This window comes from Pangasianodon hypophthalmus, chromosome 13 (assembly GCF_027358585.1).
Source record: "Pangasianodon hypophthalmus isolate fPanHyp1 chromosome 13, fPanHyp1.pri, whole genome shotgun sequence".
NCBI lineage: Eukaryota > Metazoa > Chordata > Actinopteri > Siluriformes > Pangasiidae > Pangasianodon > Pangasianodon hypophthalmus.
Genome location: NC_069722.1, coordinates 15,119,447 through 15,140,204, shown reverse-complemented (window position 1 = coordinate 15,140,204; position 20,758 = coordinate 15,119,447). Strand labels below are relative to the sequence as shown.

The 20,758-nt window shown below is 37.8% G+C and overlaps 1 protein-coding gene across 2 annotated transcripts in view; it reads left to right on the top strand.

The window, feature by feature from the left end:
* The window catches only part of prkcab (protein kinase C, alpha, b), a 151,956-nt gene that overhangs the window by 89,540 nt on the left and 41,658 nt on the right, over window positions 1-20,758 (top strand). For both annotated transcript variants that reach the window (XM_034309830.2, XM_034309829.2), the window contains exons 4-5: window positions 13,526-13,637; window positions 14,634-14,762. In XM_034309830.2, the coding sequence (XP_034165721.1) occupies window positions 13,526-13,637; window positions 14,634-14,762 (241 nt within the window). The remainder of the gene's footprint in view (window positions 1-13,525; window positions 13,638-14,633; window positions 14,763-20,758) is intronic.

The window sequence follows — 20,758 nt, the reverse complement described above, 5'->3', positions numbered from 1 at the left end:
GCGTGCGTGTTTTGAACTCTCCGGTTCAAAGATGCGCTGATGTGGCGCCCTCATGTTCTGTCAAGATAAGTGGAGAATGTTTTGAGTTCATTGATGTGAAATAAAATCTATCATGGTGTGTCCAGATATTATTAAATTGGTGTGTACTGTAGTTAACATCAAACATGTTTATTAGGGATGCCTAATAAATATTAAGCATATTAGGAAATTTTTGTAGGGATTGTAAATTCTGTTTTTAGGTCACCAGACAGTCGTAAAAAGCATTTCACTGCACGTCGTACTGTGTATAGTTGTGTGTGTGACCAATAAAATTTGAATTTGAATTTGGATGCCACCCAAAATTTCCAGTTAGAAAATAGTCTAAAAGTGCACTTTCGTTTTTGGCTAAAAGAGCAAAAGGTCAACAAAAAATTACCTGAAAAAAAAAATAAATGGGTGAAACTGTCAGATCTAACACTTTACAAATAATTTAATAGTAATTATAATTGGAACATAATTTAAAACACTCTTTGTTTTCTTTACTGTACTGCGCCTGTCAGCACTCAGACAACAGTGAAAACTATTAACAGTTTCTACAAGCAGCATCAGACAAGTGATTTGTAATGGATTATACTGAAAATATACTGTTTTTTTTTTTGTTTTTTTTTTTACTGTTCACTGCTGTATTATAAGACTCTTTTTTTTCGTGTGTTTTTATTTTATACTTTATATTCTGTTCTATTTCATTTGATTTATTTATTTATTTTTTAAATTTCATTTTATTTTGCGTTTACTAATAGGCAAATCTTATATGTGGATTACATTGACAAGTTTAACTCTCTTTTTTATTATTTTAATTTCATGCTCAAATTTAATAAACATTTTGTGAAACTCAGTCGGTTCATCTTAATGACGTGAAAGCCACAGAATATACTTATTAGCCAGAGTGGCTTACAATACATCAGTGCTTTTGACATTATATAAACATACATGTTGGAATGTAACCAACAAGCATAGGAAAACAATTTATTCTCAGGTATCACCCTTGCTTCTGTGAATATTCTCACCTGGATACTGTAGACTTGTACCTAAGAACTGCTGCTGTGATCATAAAGACTGTCCTGTGCATAAAGACTGCCCTGTACAGTTGTAAAGCTGCTGTAATAATGTCTGTTGTTACCTGACAGATGCTCCATCCATACCACATAACGATTATTGTGATGATGAATAAGTCTCTTTTCTCCCATCCTAAAGCTGACAGGGATGAATCACTGGCAAAAATAACAAAAAATATGTTCCTTTTATTGTCATTATGCATCTACACATGTAGAGTTGAACGATTTTTGTTTTTTTGTTCACATATACCAACTAAGAAGCTGGGATCAGAGAGGGATCCCTACATCAGGCTCTCCCTTTCACAAAGGTTCCAAGTAGAACTCCAGGAGGAAACTAGAACCACTAACCAAAGAACCCTCTAGTAACCTTTTTCTAAGAGTGTAAGGGAGAAGTAGAAAGTTAGCTAAATACATTTTTACTGCTATTTCAATATCATTCATTATGAACAGGGCTGGAAAGTACGTGAATAACTGTACTACGCTACTATAAGAATTATATTACTCTTTACTCCTTGCATCGTTACTTAGACCTTTAAAATACTGGTTAATCTTGAAAGTCTCTTCTTCTCTCCTCTAGCTCTCTCTCGTGATGTATAATATAGATAGATAGATTGTTGTTTTTGGCTGACAGGAGTGGAATCTGATGTGGTCTTCTGCTGTTGTAGCCCGTCCAGCTCAAGGTTTGATGTCATTCTCCTCTGATCTCTCTCATCAACAAGGTGTTTCAAGCCTGAAGCCCCTCCGCTCGCAGGATGTTTTGTGTTTTTCGCACCATTCTGAGTAAACTCTAGAGACTGCTGTGTGTGAAAATCCCAGGAGATCAGCAGTTTCTGAAACACTCAAACCAGCCCATCTGGCACCAACATCCATGCCATGGTTAAAGTCACTGAGATCACATTTTTTCCCCCATTCTGATGTTTCATGTGTACATTAACTGAAGCTCTTAACCTGTATCTGCATGATTTAATGCTTTGCGCTGCTGCCATGTGATTAGCTGATTGGATAACTACATGAATGTGCAGTGTACAGGTGTTCCTATTAATATATCAATTGAAAGTGCGCAGTTTAACATCCAATCATTTCAGTTTACCATCAAGTTAATCGATGATCAAGAATCATGCCAGTTTGTCATCTGCTGTGAGCTTCTCATGCTTCACAGTGTAGTTAATGCTTCAGTTTGGATAAGCCACAGGACTGCAGTGTGGAACTTGAGGATGAGCACCTCGGCTCCACCTCACTAAAAGGTTTCAACATGCTGGAGTAAGCAAAGACTTGTATAAAATGAGCTGTCCTTTACCTCCCTAGAAAGCATGAACTCCAACTGATTGAAAAAGCATGTTGAGGGAAGTTTGCTATTCTGCTAGCATTAACTGGCTATATTTAACTAAGTTGGCCTGGTTTATAATAAAAGTTACTTTACACATGAAAACATAACATTAACTTAATTTCACCAGGTAAAAACATTTACTTTTTAATACTTTTTCATACTTGAGTACATTCACATTTTAACTGAGTAGTTTTTGGCTGGATACTTCGACTTTTAATTGAGGAAGATTTTAACACATTATCTATACTTTCATTTAAGTATAATTTCTCAGGACTTTGCCCACGTCTGGTGATGAGTAAGCAAAACATATACAAAACCTTTTTTATAAAATTTTTAAAAGTGGCCATGGTATAAGTGAAATAATGGCCAACAAAGTGTCCTGATATAATAAAAAAGCAATCTCCATGTCATAGTATTCTTCATCTTTACCTCAAACATCACCGTATGTGTAGAAATCTACTGTAATCATATAACAGCGTGGAGTTAAAAGGCAAATTAATTACAGAGCTTCAGCTCAGGATTAGTGAGAAATATCAACCGTATGCTAGTTTCACTTTGTATGTTTAATTGTATGCTAGAGCTAGTGCTTTTTAGCTATATATTTCGAAAAGATAAACTGGATGTCGTGCTTAGAAATGTCTTAAAGACACTAAATACACAGGAGAGACTTGTACCATGGTGCAAAAGTATTTATACAGTGGCTAATTACTAGTTTATAATCATTGTGTAGAACATTTGCTCTCTCTCTCTGTCTCTCTATTTATAACAATACCTGATTAATGCTATGGCTCCATCTGAACCTAGGCTAACCAAAAGGAAATATATGACCTTTCTTTTTTTTATTAAAAAAAAACAGTTTTTTGTGAGGACCTGTGTACATTTGACACTGTCCATCATTATGAGGACGTTATGAGGTCCATTTTGGATCAAATATATAAAAAAGATGTCAGTCTCATAAATCATGTGCACCTTAAAATAGCTGCTTTTAGCAGAAATGTGCTATTGTGGTTAGCTGATTTTAGTGAAAGCCCTCATCTAAGCCCTTTTTTTTTATCATGGGCCTGTGTTATGATGACAATAGACCATAGACCCTCTATTGTTCTACACAGACCATTTAAGTGTTTACCCAGAGGTTTAAAAGTGAAGTAAGTATTTAGGGTTCTTGATTTAATCCTTCTTTCCAAAGAGACTCATTATAGCACATCTATCCATTACTTCTTTCCTATTAAAGCTACACATCACTACACACATTAATACACCAAATCTTCTGAAACTTGTCTTCAAATCACCTGGGTCAAAAATGTCAAATCACAAGCTCAATATACATGAGACTATAGGACATAAATGAAGAAATGGTTCTGATCTGCAAATGAAATGGAGTCTAATGATAAATTATTCACATCTCTGTTGAATCAGCTTCTGGTTCAAGCTGGTGTTAAATACAGAGAAGAGAAAAGCTAAAGTCATGCAGAGCATCAGGGGATAGCGCGTACAGTCTGAACCTGGCAATCCTCTTTGCAGCCTAAATCCTTTGTGAGAGAATGAAAAAAAAAATTGGCTGGGTCCACAGTGGGAGAGCTTACACCCACACACAGCTGATCCACATCGCGTGCTGATTCACTCACTAACACAAACACACACTGCAGACAATCCCGCAAGATTATACTCTTGCTTAATATTAAATCTATAGCTGAAAAAAAAACAAAAACCAAGGCTTTGTTTTTTCTCTAGTAGATTTGGTTTGGTTGTTTTAATGGAAAAATATGATTTCACATGGGACTATTTAAATGTTTAGCCTGTGACTATGGAATGATATTGAGACGGCTTAGTAATTATAGTTAATTACTAATTAATGAAAGTATATATTCAGTAGTCACCCTTTGTCACCCTTCCAAAGAATTTGATTGCATAAAATAAAGCTTACACAAAGTGATTTCCAGTCAAACAACCAGATAAATAAACTTTATCAATAATTATTCTAATAATAACTTCTATTTTTTAATTATTAAAATGTGATCTCCAACAATGAAAAAATAGCCTTCAGAGAGGTCAGAGCCCTTTCTCAGTAATACCAAAGTAGATTCTCCCTTCACACTGACAAAACTGAATAAACACTGGCAAAACTGAATTACAGGAAACATAAAAGAAGCTGCAGTACAGAGTGTGTGCAGCTTTAAACCCATCAGTTTCCACATAACACAGTTTATATGGTTAAAAAAAACAATGCCTGTGCTATTATAGATGGCTCCAGTGGTTCAGCATGAGCCACAGATTCCTCAAGTCTTCTACCACTGCATCGCAGAGATTAATTTTAACCGGCAGGATTACTGGATGATTTGGAAACCACACAACTGTCAAACTCAAAACCCTGAAGAAATTGCCCTGAGCTGTAATTAGAGATGAGCTTCCCTCCAGGCAGTACATGAAGACAGCCTGGAGGGTTGTTAAAGACCTTAACCCCCAGAATTTGCTGTTTACACTACTAGCTACTGATAGACAGTACTGCAGTATTGGGACAGGCGCTAAAAAATGAAAAGGCTCAGGGACAGTTTTTTTTAACCCATTACTATGATGAATACCTACTTACTGCACCTGAAGTGACAGAACATGTAGTCTACACTACTTCATTCTGCACTTTCCATACTGACTGACTGGTTTATACTGTACATGGCTACATGGTTTTTTATTGCTATTTGTATATGTGTTCTGGCTCTGAATTTCATTCATCCTTTATATAAAGGGGTTAGAAAAAAGGGGGAAAAGGAGAAAATTTAAACTTACACTCTTAAAAAGAAAGGTGCCAAAGGTGCCATGGTAGGTTCATTTGGTTTGTTTGGTCATTTAGCCAATTCTTTTATCCAAAGCGCAATAGTTAGACAAATTTTAAGTGCTAGGGTACTCTAAAACACAATTTCAAACCTAAGTGTACACACAATACAAAAGGCATTATTAATGAAAAGATCATTTCTAACACACTCAGTCACTTTCAGTAAGCACCTGATCAAAGTCAGAGTGGATCCAGATCCTGAGCATGAGGCAGGAATACACCCATCACAGGGCACCTTGCACACACACACACATTCTCACCTACAGGCAAGTGAGCTTAGCCAGTAATCTTCAGTGTCTGGTTTATCCTGGTCAGGGTCAGTGTGGATCCAGAATACACCCTGGACGTGATGCCAGTCTTTCATAGTCACATTGTCAGACTCATTCACTCTTATGAGCAATTTGTCATAGCCAATCCACCTACTGGCCTGTTTTTGGAGGTGGGAGGAAACCAAAGAACCTGGAGAAAACACACTTAACTTCAGACAACGTCAGAATAGTTAAGAATAATACAAAAAAAACAGGCAAACACATTATCCAGAAAAAAAACAGTCAGAATTCAGTACCACAAAGGAGAATAAGTCAAAATACAGCCTCAAATCCAGTTGAGCAACAACTCGGAATAGAAAGCCAAGGTCATACACAAAACAATAATAACCATAATGGGAAGAAAGGTTTAGGAGTCTAGTGGTCTAGGGTGATGGGTGTGCCATTAGACAGAGGATTCTGGGAACTGGATATCCCAGAAGATGGGGCAGTTGTGACACTTAGAAGGAAAAGGGTTGTTCAGTGGTTCTTTGGTTAATGGTTCTAGCTTTATAGAAGGGTTCTACTTGAAGCCTTTTTATGGAAGAGAACCCCTCTGTTGTAGGATTCTACATAGAAGTGTTTCCCAAGCCCTTTGTGGATGCTAGATGGAAGCTAGTAAAATAATTTTGTAATTTATGAATATTGACAGGACATAGTTTTAAAGTCACTGAGGAATTATTTATGGTCATTTATTGAAGTATTATCAAATTTTTAGCCTCCTAGGAGAAATTCAAGTGGAAACCCATAGTACTCATAGTATATGCAGACAGTACACAGGAATTCAGCGTGGGAACATTCAAAAAAAAAAAAAAAAAAAAAATGCAACAACAGCCATGACACAGTGCGTATGTGTAAATAACACTTGACTGTACAAAACTGTAAAAATGAAAGTGTGACAGCACAACAAATCCCAGTTCTTACAAAGTGAAAAAAAAAACAAACATTTCACCCCTATACATCTGAACAGTTTTACTCTGCTGTAGTCAGTGGGAAAATCCAACATTTTTGCAACGTTATTCCCACACCATTAACCTGTATCCTGAAGCCTGGTGCTAAGATAAACAAGAGAGAGCTTTTATGCCGTGTGTGTACAGACCGCAACAGCAGGCAGGCTTTGAAGGATTCTTGGAAACCGCCAGCTCTTAATAAGATGATAATTAATTTTACATGTGACAGATGGTGTATCCTACGTGTAAAAATGGTGTTTAATCATTTAATTTAATTGTTGGGAATGGGAATGGGTGTTAGTTTGGTTTGGAGAGCATCATGTTGACAGTGTCAGAATGTATTAATGGCACAAGCTGTAAATATAACAGAGAGATATACACAGTAAGTCAGAATTGCTGTTTGTCGTAAGGAAACGGATATGCTTGTTTATGCTACGGGTGATCTGCGTTTGCCGCTCTTTTGGAATATACCCCCCATCCGACTCCCCATGAACCACTACAGCGCCAATGGTAGTGTGTCTCCAAACTGTCACCATGGCAACATCGTTGCTGTGAGTGCACTTTTGTCTGCTCCCACACGGTTATCGCAAGTTGGAGGGAAACATGTCTTTGCACTAGATGTGTTACTGATGTGCTAAATCCTAGTGGCCTTAGCATGACATGTTCAGTCCCAGTTTACTCTTATTCTACTCACAGTCTGTGACATTATAGCCTTCATTATAGCATTTTGTTGCTAACTGTTTTGGCCTGAAAATCACATGCAGATAACTTCCACAGGAACAGTGGAGCACAAATAAAATAATCTCAGAGAAACCTCCATCAGAGCACTTGCTCTGCTTCACCATTCACACGACCACACAGTCACGTGATGCCTATCTTTATGAAATGTGCACGAAGAGTGTGGAATTAAAAAATGAAAATGGAGTGAAGACATTGGTGGCCTTTGCTGCCTGCTGAGCTATAATATTACACTTTAAAAATATTACACAAAATTTTTTAATCATTTTTACAGCAAAACCTGCTGAGCTGTAAAATTACACACACATAAAAAGGTGGTATGGTAGTACAGTGGGTGGCATTGCTGCCTCACAGCTCCAGGGTTTCCGGTTCGATCCTGAGCTTGGTGTATTGTCTGTATGGTGTTTCACATGTTCTCCCAGCGTCTGCATTAGTGTCCTTAGATGGACTGGGATGGTCACATCCAGGGTGCATTGTGCCCAGAGTTTCTGAGATAAGCTCTAAATTCACCAATATAAGAATAAACCTAGTACTAAAGTGTGTTTATGTAATGTAAAAGGAAATTCTTAACTGAACATTGACTTCTGGAACATAATAAAACCCACTTAAGCATCTAATATATAAGATGTAATGCCCAGTAAAGTGTCCTCAGCAGGTATCTTTCTTATTGTTATTATTATACGGTATCTCTCTTATTGTTTCTCTTATTTAACTGTTGAGATTGCCCAGGCCGATACTAACAATGATTCTCTCGCACTAGCTCTGCTGCTTCCCGGTCCTCCCAAGTTTTGTGCTTTTCAAACATATTAAAACTGACATTAAAATCAATGTGAGTGAAATTTTTTTTTCAGCATGATAATGAAAGCGGTAAGGAAGCCAAAATATAGACCTAGCATCTACCATTATTTACATATACTAATACTTTCTCTTTGGTAATAATTTGAGAAAGTCAATTCATATGAAAAGTTGCAAAGGTTCATGGTTAGAGGTTAGGTTGGTGTTTGTATTTTTTCTAAATCATTTCTATGATATCGAACAAAATGCAACCACAGTGCCCCTGCTTATTCAAATTCATATTAATTTCTTTTGGTAGATTGTTTGTGCTAGTTGCCATGGTAACGTTCCAACAGGCTTCTGTAGTAGGTTATCAAGAGCATTGATGTAATACTCTGGTCTACTTGTGTTCTTGTGTCTCAGTATGCGAAATAAGTGAAAAAGTCTAAACAGTATTTCTTGTGGCCATGATATAATTAGATTTCAAATGTAGCAGCTGATGTGATTTTATTTGTGAGCATTTTATTTAGCAACTGATATAAATCTACTAACTACATATGACTTATGCTATAATGTGTTGTTGACTGTAATGTGACATATACTGTAATGTGCTGCCAAATGCCATAAATGTAAATGTTGTTGAAAATGGTCCAATGAATGGTCCAGTGCAATGGTCCTAGACCTGCTTGCGTTTGCTTACGGTGAGTTGATAGTGGGTATCATCAATAATATCATCATTATGATATTATTATTGTATTGGAATTATAAAATTGACTTCTTGGGAACAAGTTGCCTGAAGGGTTCCTGGTTCAATCCTGACCTTGACTTACTGTCTGTGCATAGTTTCCTCCTGGTTCCATTCCGCTGTCCAAAAACATGAAGATAGGCGGATTGGCGCCGTTAAATTAAATTACCCCTAGGTGTGAAAGAGGGTGTGAATGTGTGTGCGCATGGTGCCCTATGATGGACTGCTGTCCCATCCGGGATGAATTCTCACACCTTGTGCTCAGTGTTACTGTGACTGACCCCAGATCCATCATACCCTGACCAGGATAAAATGGTTACTGAAGATGAATGAATGAACTTGCAGTCATACAGCAGCTTATAAGAGTCTCACCTTGAAAGTTCCAAGGGTGTCCCATTTGTAGGCAAAATTACATTACTGAGTGATCTGCATCAGCAGTGGGGAACTTTAAATAGCCAAATCCTCCATAAAAAGTACTTTTAAAAATAAACCCTGTACCGTCTTTGCACAGGGGATGGTAATCTTTTTGGATGCTATGCTTTATTCTCGGGATCAGTACTGGGGGTGTAGGGACAGGTGGCTCAGGAGCAGGAGGTCTCTGCTGACGCATCACTTGTTGGTTAACTTTTTATAGCACAGATCAGGACTGTGACTCTGCAGGTGTTGGCTGTAGGTCAACTATGGTTAGGAAAGAACTGGTGGTTCCAAAAATACATTTGGTTTTCTAGTGTGTTTCTGTCATCTAGAGGTTAATTGGAGCAGGTTTGTTGCTTGTTTAAGTGAAGGATGTAGACTGTGTCTCACGAATGTTAATAGCCAGACATGTAGTGCTTCCTCTGCTCCTCTGTGGATTTTGTATTACGTAAGACATTCTTTGCCTTATTCTCAAGAAATACCTTTTGTTTCATGTCATTCAATAACTATGCTAAATGTCTCTGCATTACTGGATAATTTTTCTGTATAACATTTTGGAGACTCGGTCTAGTTAAAGTACTTCATGCACTGTATATAACATATGCAGAGGTGTTTATTTGAACAGGTACACATGAAAATCAAAAGGTGAGCCATAATCCAACACTGAAAAACAGGATAACTACATTAAAAAAGAAAATTTCACAGAACGAAGCAAAACAAAAAGAAAATTCAGAGAATGCACAGAGAATTGGCAAGACTTTGCAAAGGCATGAAACCAACATAGGACTATTTATAGGACTCCTTAATGAATCCAGAACAAGGGAGGGAGGTGCCAGGAGCTGGAACAGGAAATAGCCAGTCCTGATGTGGAGCGTGTGGTATGGGTGGGCAATAGTGTTACATTTAAAAAATCCTGTTAGATACTTTATTTAATATCTACAAAAATAAACACTGACAAGAGAAAAATAATGTTTTAAAAAAGATATCACATTATCCATAATATTTCAGGAAAGTGTATTGTGACAGGATTTATTATGATATTGATACACTATATGGCCAAAAGTATCACACCCATATGTGCCCATTCCCTACCATGGGCATTAACAGGAAGTTGATTCCCCCTTTGCTGTTATAATAACATCCAGTGAGATTGGGCACTGATGTCAAATAAGAAGGTCTAGGGTACAGTCGGCATTCCAACTCATCCAGAAGGTGTTCAGTGGGGTGGAGGTCAGGGTTCTGTGCAATCCACTCGAGTTCGTCCACATCAACTTTGGCAAACCATGTCTTCATGGACCTCACTTTGTGCACAGGAGCACAGTAAAGGGAAAGTGGAATCTCCAACGTAAACATATATAAATAACATGACAGCAGAAATGAAGTCCTGTTCTTACTACAGGCCAACCTGCATCATACAGTATAATATACCTTCTCCTCAATCTCAATCTCAGTCTTTATTCTCTCTCTCTCTCTCTCTCTCTCTCTCTCTCTCTCTTTCTCTCTCTATCTTTCCCGTTTCTATCTTTTCTATTTAATATCAGCATACTCAGTTCTGCTTCTCTGGTATAAAGAGTTTATGACTCATAGCTGTGCAAGAAAAAGAACAGAAAACAACAAAAGAATACTAGAAAATAAAAGAGGAACAGGAAGAGGAAGCAAGAGATATGAAGATGTAGCAATGAAGGGGATGTGTAGGTGGGGAATGAAGAAAGTGGGAGTGGTATAGGGAGAGAGTGTATAAGCGAGTTAATGGTGGATGCTGAGAACAGGTGGGGAGAACGGAGATGATGCCAAGGAGGGGGAGATGGGTAATAGGCACCTGATGGTCACTGGCAGTGTGTGTGCTGTTGTTTTTGCCAGGAGAAATTAGCATTTCCGTAAACTCATCCTTAGAAATGAGAGAGCGAGAGTCAGAGTGAGACAAACATTTGTGTAGATAGGAGAAATTAATAATTATAAAAAAGAAAGTATGGCCAGGGGTTCTTTTAAGGATGAGTTATTGAGTTATTGACCTCATATAAAGGAATGAGAAGTATAGACAGAAATGAATAGGTCAGGATTTTAATTTTTGATGAAGCAGAAAATGCAAGAGCAAGAAAATGACAGAGAAAAATATATCCGTGCCACTTTCTATCCCCCCCTTCTCTCTCTCTCTCTCTTGTTCTCTCTCTCTCTTTTGGCACAACAGGGGCTTGTTGTAGGCAACTAAAATAAAGAGGAGCCAAACGCTATTTTAAAATGCCAACGTTCTAATTAGAGCCTTCCGGATTCTCCGCTGGTGACTCACGCCACGCCGATCACAGTCAGCACTGCGGCTTTCCTCGAAGGCTGCCCTCGCAGGAGTCTCATTTAGAAGCATTTTAAAAGCCAGCGTCTTGTGTTTTTTTCTGCCTCTCTGCAATAACTGGAGTCATTTGTCACAAGCTAGACAGTGTAATGACATAATGACATACTGTTATGGTTGACTTGGTTATTAATTAATGTTTATGAGTGGATTCAATGTTTCTGATGTCGAGACAGGCATGAATTTTCTTCTTTTAAAAAAAAATATTTGTAGTAATGTATGTAGGGGGGCACGGTGGCTTGGTGTTTAGCACAATTGCCTCGCACCTCCAGGGTTAGGGGTTCAAATCCCACCTCCGTCCTGTGTGCACAGAGTTCGCATGTTATTCCTGTGCTTTGGGGGTTTCCTCCGGGTACCCTTGTTTCCACCCCTAGTCCAAGGACATGCATTGTAGGGTGATTAGCATTTCCAAGTTGTCTGAGTGTGTGTGCGATTGTGCCTCGCGTTCGGTTGGCACCCCTTCCAGAGTGTCCCCTGCCTTGTGCCCCGAGTTCCATGGGATAGGCTCCAGGTTCCCCTGTGACCCCGTGTAGGATAAGCGGTACAGAAAATGGATGAATGTATAATGTACCTATCAGTACATGGATTCTCACCTCTTAATGTCACCTCTAGAGTGGTACTTCCTGATTTGCATCCTGGGAAACCATATATTTTTGCTCACGATGCACATTCCCAGTGATTGTAGGCCGTATGACTTATGATTCACCAATGACACAGAATGACAAATTGCCAAAATGCAGAGACTTAGAGATGCAAGCCTGCACTACAAAATACATAAGGTGACAAATAACACTGTGAAAGTTCGATTTCTGCTGGAATCTTTGAGCATGACAAAGTAGCTATTCAGCATTCTCTATTTAAGAGGATTTCATTGCCTGGGTGCCCCTAGAACAAGTCTCAAATCTTAAAACACAAAGCATAGTTTAAAACTGACACAGACATTCAAGTATGAAGGTAGTGTTGGTGCCTCAGTGGTCCAGGGTCCCTGCATGGGCTTTTTCCATGTACACTCTTTTCCTTCCACCTCATGAAGCATGCCATTAGGTAGATTGGTCACTTTAAATTGCCCCTAGGCAGTATATACAATAATACCCTCAAATAATGCTCATACAGGATGTTAGTGCCACTTTCCCAGAAGTTTGTCATCCCTCTTATTCCTCCAAACCATGAAATTAATGATCCTGTAGAAAATCAGTTTTGCACATGCAGCAGGAGTCCTTTACTGTGCCACCACAGCACATTTAAACACTCTCAGATTAGACAAAGTAGATAGATGATTTATTTATATATCGATTTATAGGCCTACGCTGCTATTAAATATGAAGTACATGAAAGCTTTATTTGGAGGTCCACTTTGCTATTAAATAAAGGCAAAGAACTAGGTTTAAGTTTGCAGACCTTGTTTTATTGTAGGAGTTAAGAGAAGGACAAGATTTTTCAACCAAATGCCTACCACAACTTTAGTATATGTGTAATCAACATCAGTAAGAAATTGTATGTCGTTCCTTATAATGAGAGAAAAATGGAAAACCTCTTGCCCTGAGCTCACAGATAATGAAGCATAAGGACAGTTGTTGAGCGCATATTTTTTCATAGAATACTTTTTTGTAGTATTTCTCTGAAAGTGCCCTTATTGGTATTGGTATGGTATTACTTGTATAATATAAATTTCTTATTAACATATTAATAATGTACATTAATTAATTACCATTTGAAAAAGTGGAAGTTACCAGAACCATTCTCTAATGTCTCATTCTAAGACATTTTATTTTTAGTGTTATGGTTATAGTTTTGAATTTTTTGATCCAGTCACATGTTTTGAACATTTATAGACAGGTACTGTTCTTTTACTGGTTTTGATTTTACTCAAGAAAAAGTATTTGGCCTGAATTTTTGTATTTCTTTCCTTACATATACTGTACATGGTCAAATGGGGGGAGCGCAGCCCTGTATGTGCTGAATGTGGTGATAAAAATAGCGTTAATCCTTATTGCTTTGCCTTCACAGGATCCAAGAAGCAAGCACAAATTCAAGATTCATACCTACGGCAGCCCCACCTTCTGCGATCACTGTGGCTCGCTGCTGTATGGACTCATCCACCAGGGGATGAAATGTGACAGTGAGTGTCTCTGAGCCACCATGTCACACACATCACACCATATCCAAATCCATACACATTTGCAGTAGCATTAAAAGACCAGCAGTGTGGCTGTGGAAAGCTAAGCTATGTGTCTCTGCCTGTGATGGATGTGATATTCCAACCCCAGTGTATAGTGCCCAGGTTTCCATTGTGTATACAGACTGCATCCTCCTCTACCAGCCCCTTTGGGCCATCTTTATTGTCTGCCGGCAGCCATCCGTTTTCATTTAAGCCATCCAAGCATGCTGATGTGCTTACACAAAAGTACATCTATTTCCCCACAAGTATTTTGACACACAGAGACATAAATAAGTGCAGTATTACTCTCTTCTGTCCTCTACAGCTTGTGGTCCTTACAGTAATCAGTCAGCCTGCTGCAAATAGTATTGAATACTCAATTCTGACTGGTCAGAAGGGGTTGATTAATTTTCTCTGACAGTAGTGGTGCAAGGCAAATCACAGGTTTGTATTAATTGAAGGAGTCTCCAGTGTCAGCATTTAGTAGCAGTCAGGTTCTTCTTTTTTTTTTTATCTTACTAACTTCAGGGAAGAGGGAAAAAAGAGGGGCTGTCATTATTTAATTAATTCTAAAATATAATCATTAGCACATTGATGTGGTATACGAGGAATGAAACACTTCAGGATGTGCTGCTATAGGAAAATAAGAACTTTGGTGTGGTGTTTATTATTTTGGCCGTTGATTATTTTCGTCCCGTCATGTAGTATTCCTTACTTATTACACGCCTAGAAAAAGTAGCCACCTGCAACTGTATGAGTTTGTTGTGTGTGTGTGTGTGTGTGTGTGTATGCGCCTGTTTGTCTGTACATTTGCCAAATCCTTACTAGGAGACTCGACCAACTACCATAAGGATTCCTTCTTTCTTTACATTTTATTTATTGCATTCTCTCTCTCTCTCTCTCTCTCTCTCTCTCTCTCTCTCTCTCTGTGTGTGTGTGTGTCTCTCTCTCCCTCAGCATGTGACATGAATGTACATAAGCAGTGTGTGATGAATGTGCCAAGCCTGTGCGGAACAGACCATACCGAGCGCAGAGGACGCCTCTTCCTCAAGATTGAGGTCAGCGGAGACAAACTTCACGTGACAGGTGGGCATCCCACAATGCATCTGCAACTGTGTGTGCTAGTGGCAAAGTCAGAGGACTAACATTTTGTCTTTTTGATTACATAACGTCTAAATCTTGTGTAGTCTATGGTTGTTTCTAGCAAGTTGGATAATTGTTCATCAAGGCCATACAGAGATCTTTATTAAGGAAAGCATTAATCAAGGTTTTTAAACAGCAGCTATATCATTCAAATCAGAACTAGCAACACAATAAATTTACATAAACATAACAATATGCAAGATGTGATCTGATTAATTCACATTCACAATCTCCACATTGCTGTGTTTGGAGTATAAATGCTTCTTCATTCTCATGAATAGTACAATTAATCACTTTTAACTGTGAGAAACAGACCTTTTTTAAAAAGTTTTAACTTTATTGCTCATTTAAAAGACACGTAATCATTTGTTCATTCGTTCATTAATTTGTTTACTGGGCATGAGGTGGGCATACAACTGGACTGGGACACACACACACACACACACACACACACACATACACACAGACACACATATTCAAGCACTCATTTACACTTAGGGGAAATTTATAATTTATTCCCAATAAATATTTTTGGGAAATGGGAGGAAACGGGAGAACCCAGAGGAAAATCGTTCCATGAACACACAAAATCAATTCTAAAAACAAAAAAATTCTCGGATTGTTGCCTGATAATTTCTTGCCATGCGCAAAGGTTTCAGTTTTCAATCTTAATCATAAATTAGCCAGGTGAAATCCACCATATGGACATTTTATCTGATTCATGTGGCTGACAGGATCTTTGCTCTATATTAGACTCACGCTTGCAGACTTCACCATCTGTTTCATGGCCTCTTATCTCAAATCACTACTGCATAAACATAACATGCAATTTTATGAGCACTGATACAGACCACGAAACAGATTTCCACCTGTCTTTATAAGACTGAGCTTGAGGACACACTCGGGCAGATGGGTTCTGTGTTGCACATAAACCACTTGGTGTAAATAGTTCACAACTTACAGAAATGACTGACTCCCATATCTTCAGTGAACACTACAAATTAACGTAACAAAAGTCCCAGCACATTTGATAATGCTTGATAATGGTAAAGCATATACAGTGTTTTTTTTTTCTCAAATGCAAAATTGATGTCAAAAAAGCCACTTAAGTTGGTGACTTAAGTTCAAAATGTAGTATTTACATGAGGAAAGTCCTCTGTATTCAGTTTCAGTCGCCTTCCACAGCTGCGTAAGTCAGTTTTCTGGATTCCCCATTTATATTTATAAAACACCTGCATGTACTTCAGGCTTCCACTGTTGCCAGATTTCGTGTCTGAGGAAGTGAAAAAGTGCCTGAGACAGGCTTTTTCAATAACATCTAATTGGAGTCTAGTATATTGCCAATATATTATGGCAGGAATAGTCTAAGTTGTAATTATCACACTAATCACAAGGAAAATTGGTTTAATTTAACAACATCGCTTCCGAATTTATTATTCATCAGCTTAATAAATAGCACTAGATCCAGCACTTCTTATTATTTAGCGTTTTATGGTTTTATATTGTGCAGCAACAGTTACTTGTATGAACAAAGTAATAAATCCACACGAAACTAAATCGAGGTCATGAAATCACAGTGAAACATTACAGCAGTGATGCTAGCGTGCAGAGAAATTGTAGCATGTGAGAGCACTTGAGTTTTGTAAGCACTGAACACTGAGACATGCACACTTCCTTCCTCCTCGCTCACCAGGGTCTACAATTTGTTAATGGCACCTTGCACTCATTTTTAATGACCATGTTTGCTGATACTGCTCTCATGCTCAGGTCTGCTGTCCTCACACTCTCTAGTATTAAAGATACTGATTAAATGCCATAATATCTTAAACATCAGCATGAGGGAGTTCTTTGCTAGCAACACACAGCAGCAACCAACATAAACTGATAGGCTACTCATTCCAGTATCGGTGTTGGTATTGACAAGTGCCAAAAAAAGTTGCTTACTATTCTGTAATGTACTTAAAACAGCAAAAGATTATTGACTTCAGTTCAGAATTGTGCAAATCTGAAAACTGCCTCTGTTTTAACTCAGCCCTGCATCCAAAAACCCTGTGCCACTCTCCAAGTGGTGCTTAAGTCCATAGTTACATCTGAGGTCTGAATACCGATGTGTGTATTTCAGTATCTCCTCACAAATCCTCACAAATGGAGACTGAATACGGCCCTAGGACTTGATAATGTGCTGTGCTTTCACATCCTGAAAATTCAGAAAACAGTCTGACTCAATGTTCCATGGCATCGGGTTATAAACAAATATATAGACAGCAGTGGCTTCTACAGTTAAAGGCAGTTTGGAATGTAATGTCAAAAATTTTTTTTAACGCTGATTTTACTCTGTACATATCAATCACACATTGCCTTTAATTTTCTACTAATCTGTAGTATTAATCATAATCAATGCTGCATTGTAATTCAGATTTTTAGTATTCCTTATTTAGCTGTATCTAATGGTCATATCTGTTTTGGGGTTGTGTGCATTACCATAGAAACTGTTAATTTTTTTAGTTCAAGGAGATGAAAAATGTAGAGTAGAATCTCCAAGTCATCATCTCACAATTAGCATAATTCTGACATGAGGTGAAAGAGGATTAATGCATGTGTGTGTGTGTGTGTGTAGTGTGTGTAGTGTGTGTAGTGTGTATATATCTCTGTGTGCTTGTGCACTTCTTCTTTTGAGGGCTTTAGGTTACAGTGTAACACATGTTGGAACTCCCACAAGCAGCAGGTGCCTTCTCTCTCTCACCCATTCTCACTTTCACTCTCTCTCTCTCTCCAGTATTGACTGCCAGATGCTCAACCCACCAGCATGCATTATGTTACATGGCAGTTCCCACTAGGGTCACTGTGGGGCCATTTTCAGGCCTAGCAGGCTTCCCCAGGTAGCATTCTTCATCCAGTTAAAGGTGTTCTCCATTCTCAGCAAATTGGCTGATCTTTGAGTTCAGAGCTCTGAGTCAAAGTTGATTTAATCTGCTGAGCCAAGAGTCTAGCAGCATGGCTGCACTACACACACAGAGCAAACAAAGTGGGGAGATTAGATTTCTGGAGCTAAACACAAGACACGGATACTCACTGAGTGGTATCTGCATCTTTAGTGCACTTCCAGCGCTGGATGAATCAACAAATGGAGAAATTTTATGTCTTTTTCTGTGTTAAACAGTATCAGTGCTGTAAAATCATTAAGATATGTATGTCTTGAACATGGGAATCCTGTGTGACCTTCTCTGCTCTGTTAGTAAATACTGGAAAAGATCCAGTCTATTTGAGTTACTGATGTTTGGCAGTTACATAATAACACATCTGGAATTAGTCAGTTTGTTTTCAGACAGATTTAGCCTTCCTTGCAGGGGCATATTCGAAAATGTCAGTTCACAGCAGAATTTGTGAAATCCATGTTAATGCACCATGGAGTGGTTTTTGAGTATGCTCTTTATTTTTACTAATTTTATTATTTTTGTTTGGATCCCGAATAGAAGATATGACAGATTGGTGTGACCCCAAGCACCAGAATGTGTTTTCTTTTGTCTGACAAACCTATGGTATAATAAGTCATAAATCTACTGCTATACTGGTATAGTAAGTCATACATCTACTGCTATACTGGTGTAGTAAGTCATAACTCTACTGCTATACTGGTGTAGTAAGTCATAACTCTACTGCTATACTGGTAGAGTAAGTCATAATTATACTGCTATACTCTTATAGTAAGTCATAACCCTACTACTATACTAGTAGAGTAAGTCATAGCTATACTGTTACACTGATATAGTAAGTCAAAACTCTACTGCTATACTGGTACAATAAGTCATAACTATACAGCTGTACTGGTATAGTAAGTCATAAATCTACTGCTATATTGGTAAAAAAAAGTCATAAGTATACTGCTATACTGGTACAGTAAGTCATAATTCTACTGATATACTGGTATAGAAAAATTCCATAGTAATTCATCTGCAATTTGTCAGTTTGTTCTCAGATTTAGCCTTACTTGCAAGAATCAGTTTGCAGCAGAATTTGTGAAATCTGTGTTAATGCACCATGGACTGGAGTTTACGTATGCTCTTTATTTGCACTAAATTGTATTAGTTTTGGATTGAAACAGAAAAGAAGGTATGATAGATTGAAGGCTCCACATATTTTTGTGTTTTCTTTTGTCTAACAAACCTGATTCATATCTCTGCATACTACACTTCTGGTAAAGAAAGTCATAGCTTTACTGCTATAAGGGTAAATGAAGTCATAATTATGCTTCTTTACTAGTACAGCAAATCATGGCTATACTGATATAATGCTAATGAAAGTCATACTACTACATGTAGTAGTATAGAGAGCCATAACTATACTACTATATCAGTTTAGAAGATAATAACTACGCTGCTGTACTGGTATAGAATGTCACACCTATGCTATTTCACTGGTGTATAAAATCATAACTATTCTCCTATACTGGTGTAGAATATCATAGCTATTGTGCTATACTGGAATAGAATATCTCTGCTACACTGGTATAGGGTATCTTTGCTATACTGGTAGGGGAAGTCATTACTATCCTGCTGCACTGGCATAGGAAATCACAACTATTCTGCTACACTAGCATAGGAAATCATAACTATCCTGCTACACTGGTATAGAAAATCATAACTATCCTTCTACCCTGGAACAGGAAATCATAACTATCCTGCTACACTGGTATAGAAAATCATAACTATCCTTCTACACTGGCATAGAAAATCATAACTATCCTTCTACACTGGCATAGGAAATCATAACTATCCTTCTACACTGGTATAGAAAATCATAACTATCCTGCGACACTGGTATAGAAAATCATAACTATCCTTCTACACTGGCATAGTAAATCATAACTATCCTTCTACACTGGTATAGAAAATCATAACTATCCTTCTACACTGGCATAGTAAATCATAACTATCCTTCTACACTGGTATAGAAAATCATAACTATCCTTCTACACTGGCATAGTAAATCATAACTATCCTTCTACACTGGTATAGAAAATCATAACTATCCTTCTACACTGGTATAGAAAATCATAACTATCCTTCTACACTGGTATAGAAAATCATAACTATCCTTCTACACTGGTATAGAAAATCATAACTATCCTTCTACACTGGCATAGTAAATCATAACTATCCTTCTACACTGGTATAGAAAATCATAACTATCCTTCTACACTGGTATAGAAAATCATAACTATCCTTCTACACTGGTATAGAAAATCATAACTATCCTTCTACACTGGTATAGAAAATCATAACTATCCTTCTACACTGGTATAGAAAATCATAACTATCCTGCTACACTGGTATAGAAAATCATAACTATCCTTCTACACTGGTATAGAAAATCATAACTATCCTTCTACACTGGTATAGAAAATCATAACTATCCTTCTACACTGGTATAGAAAATCATAACTATCCATCTACCCTGGCATAGGAAATCATAACTATCCTTCTACACTGGTATAGAAAATCATAACTATCCTTCTACACTGGTATAAAAAATCATAACTATCCTTCTACACCGGCATAGGAAATCATAACTATCCTTCTACACTGCGATAGAAAATCATAACTATCCTTCTACACTGGTATAGAAAATCATAACTATCCTTCTACACTGGTATAGAAAATCATAACTATCCATCTACCCTGGCATAGGAAATCATAACTATCCTTCTACACTGCGATAGAAAATCGTAATTATCCTGCTATATTGGTATATTGACAACGGAAATTATAACTAACCAGGATGTAGGGGACAGACTGACTTTGACGGCGCTTCAGGGCTTGCTTGCTAGGCGCAAGCTCCATCGGCTCTGTCCCTTTCTCTCAGGTTCACGGCGTTTTTTTTTAATAAGAGACAAACAAAGAATATATAAGTAACTGTGCTCTGATTACACAATAGGTAAG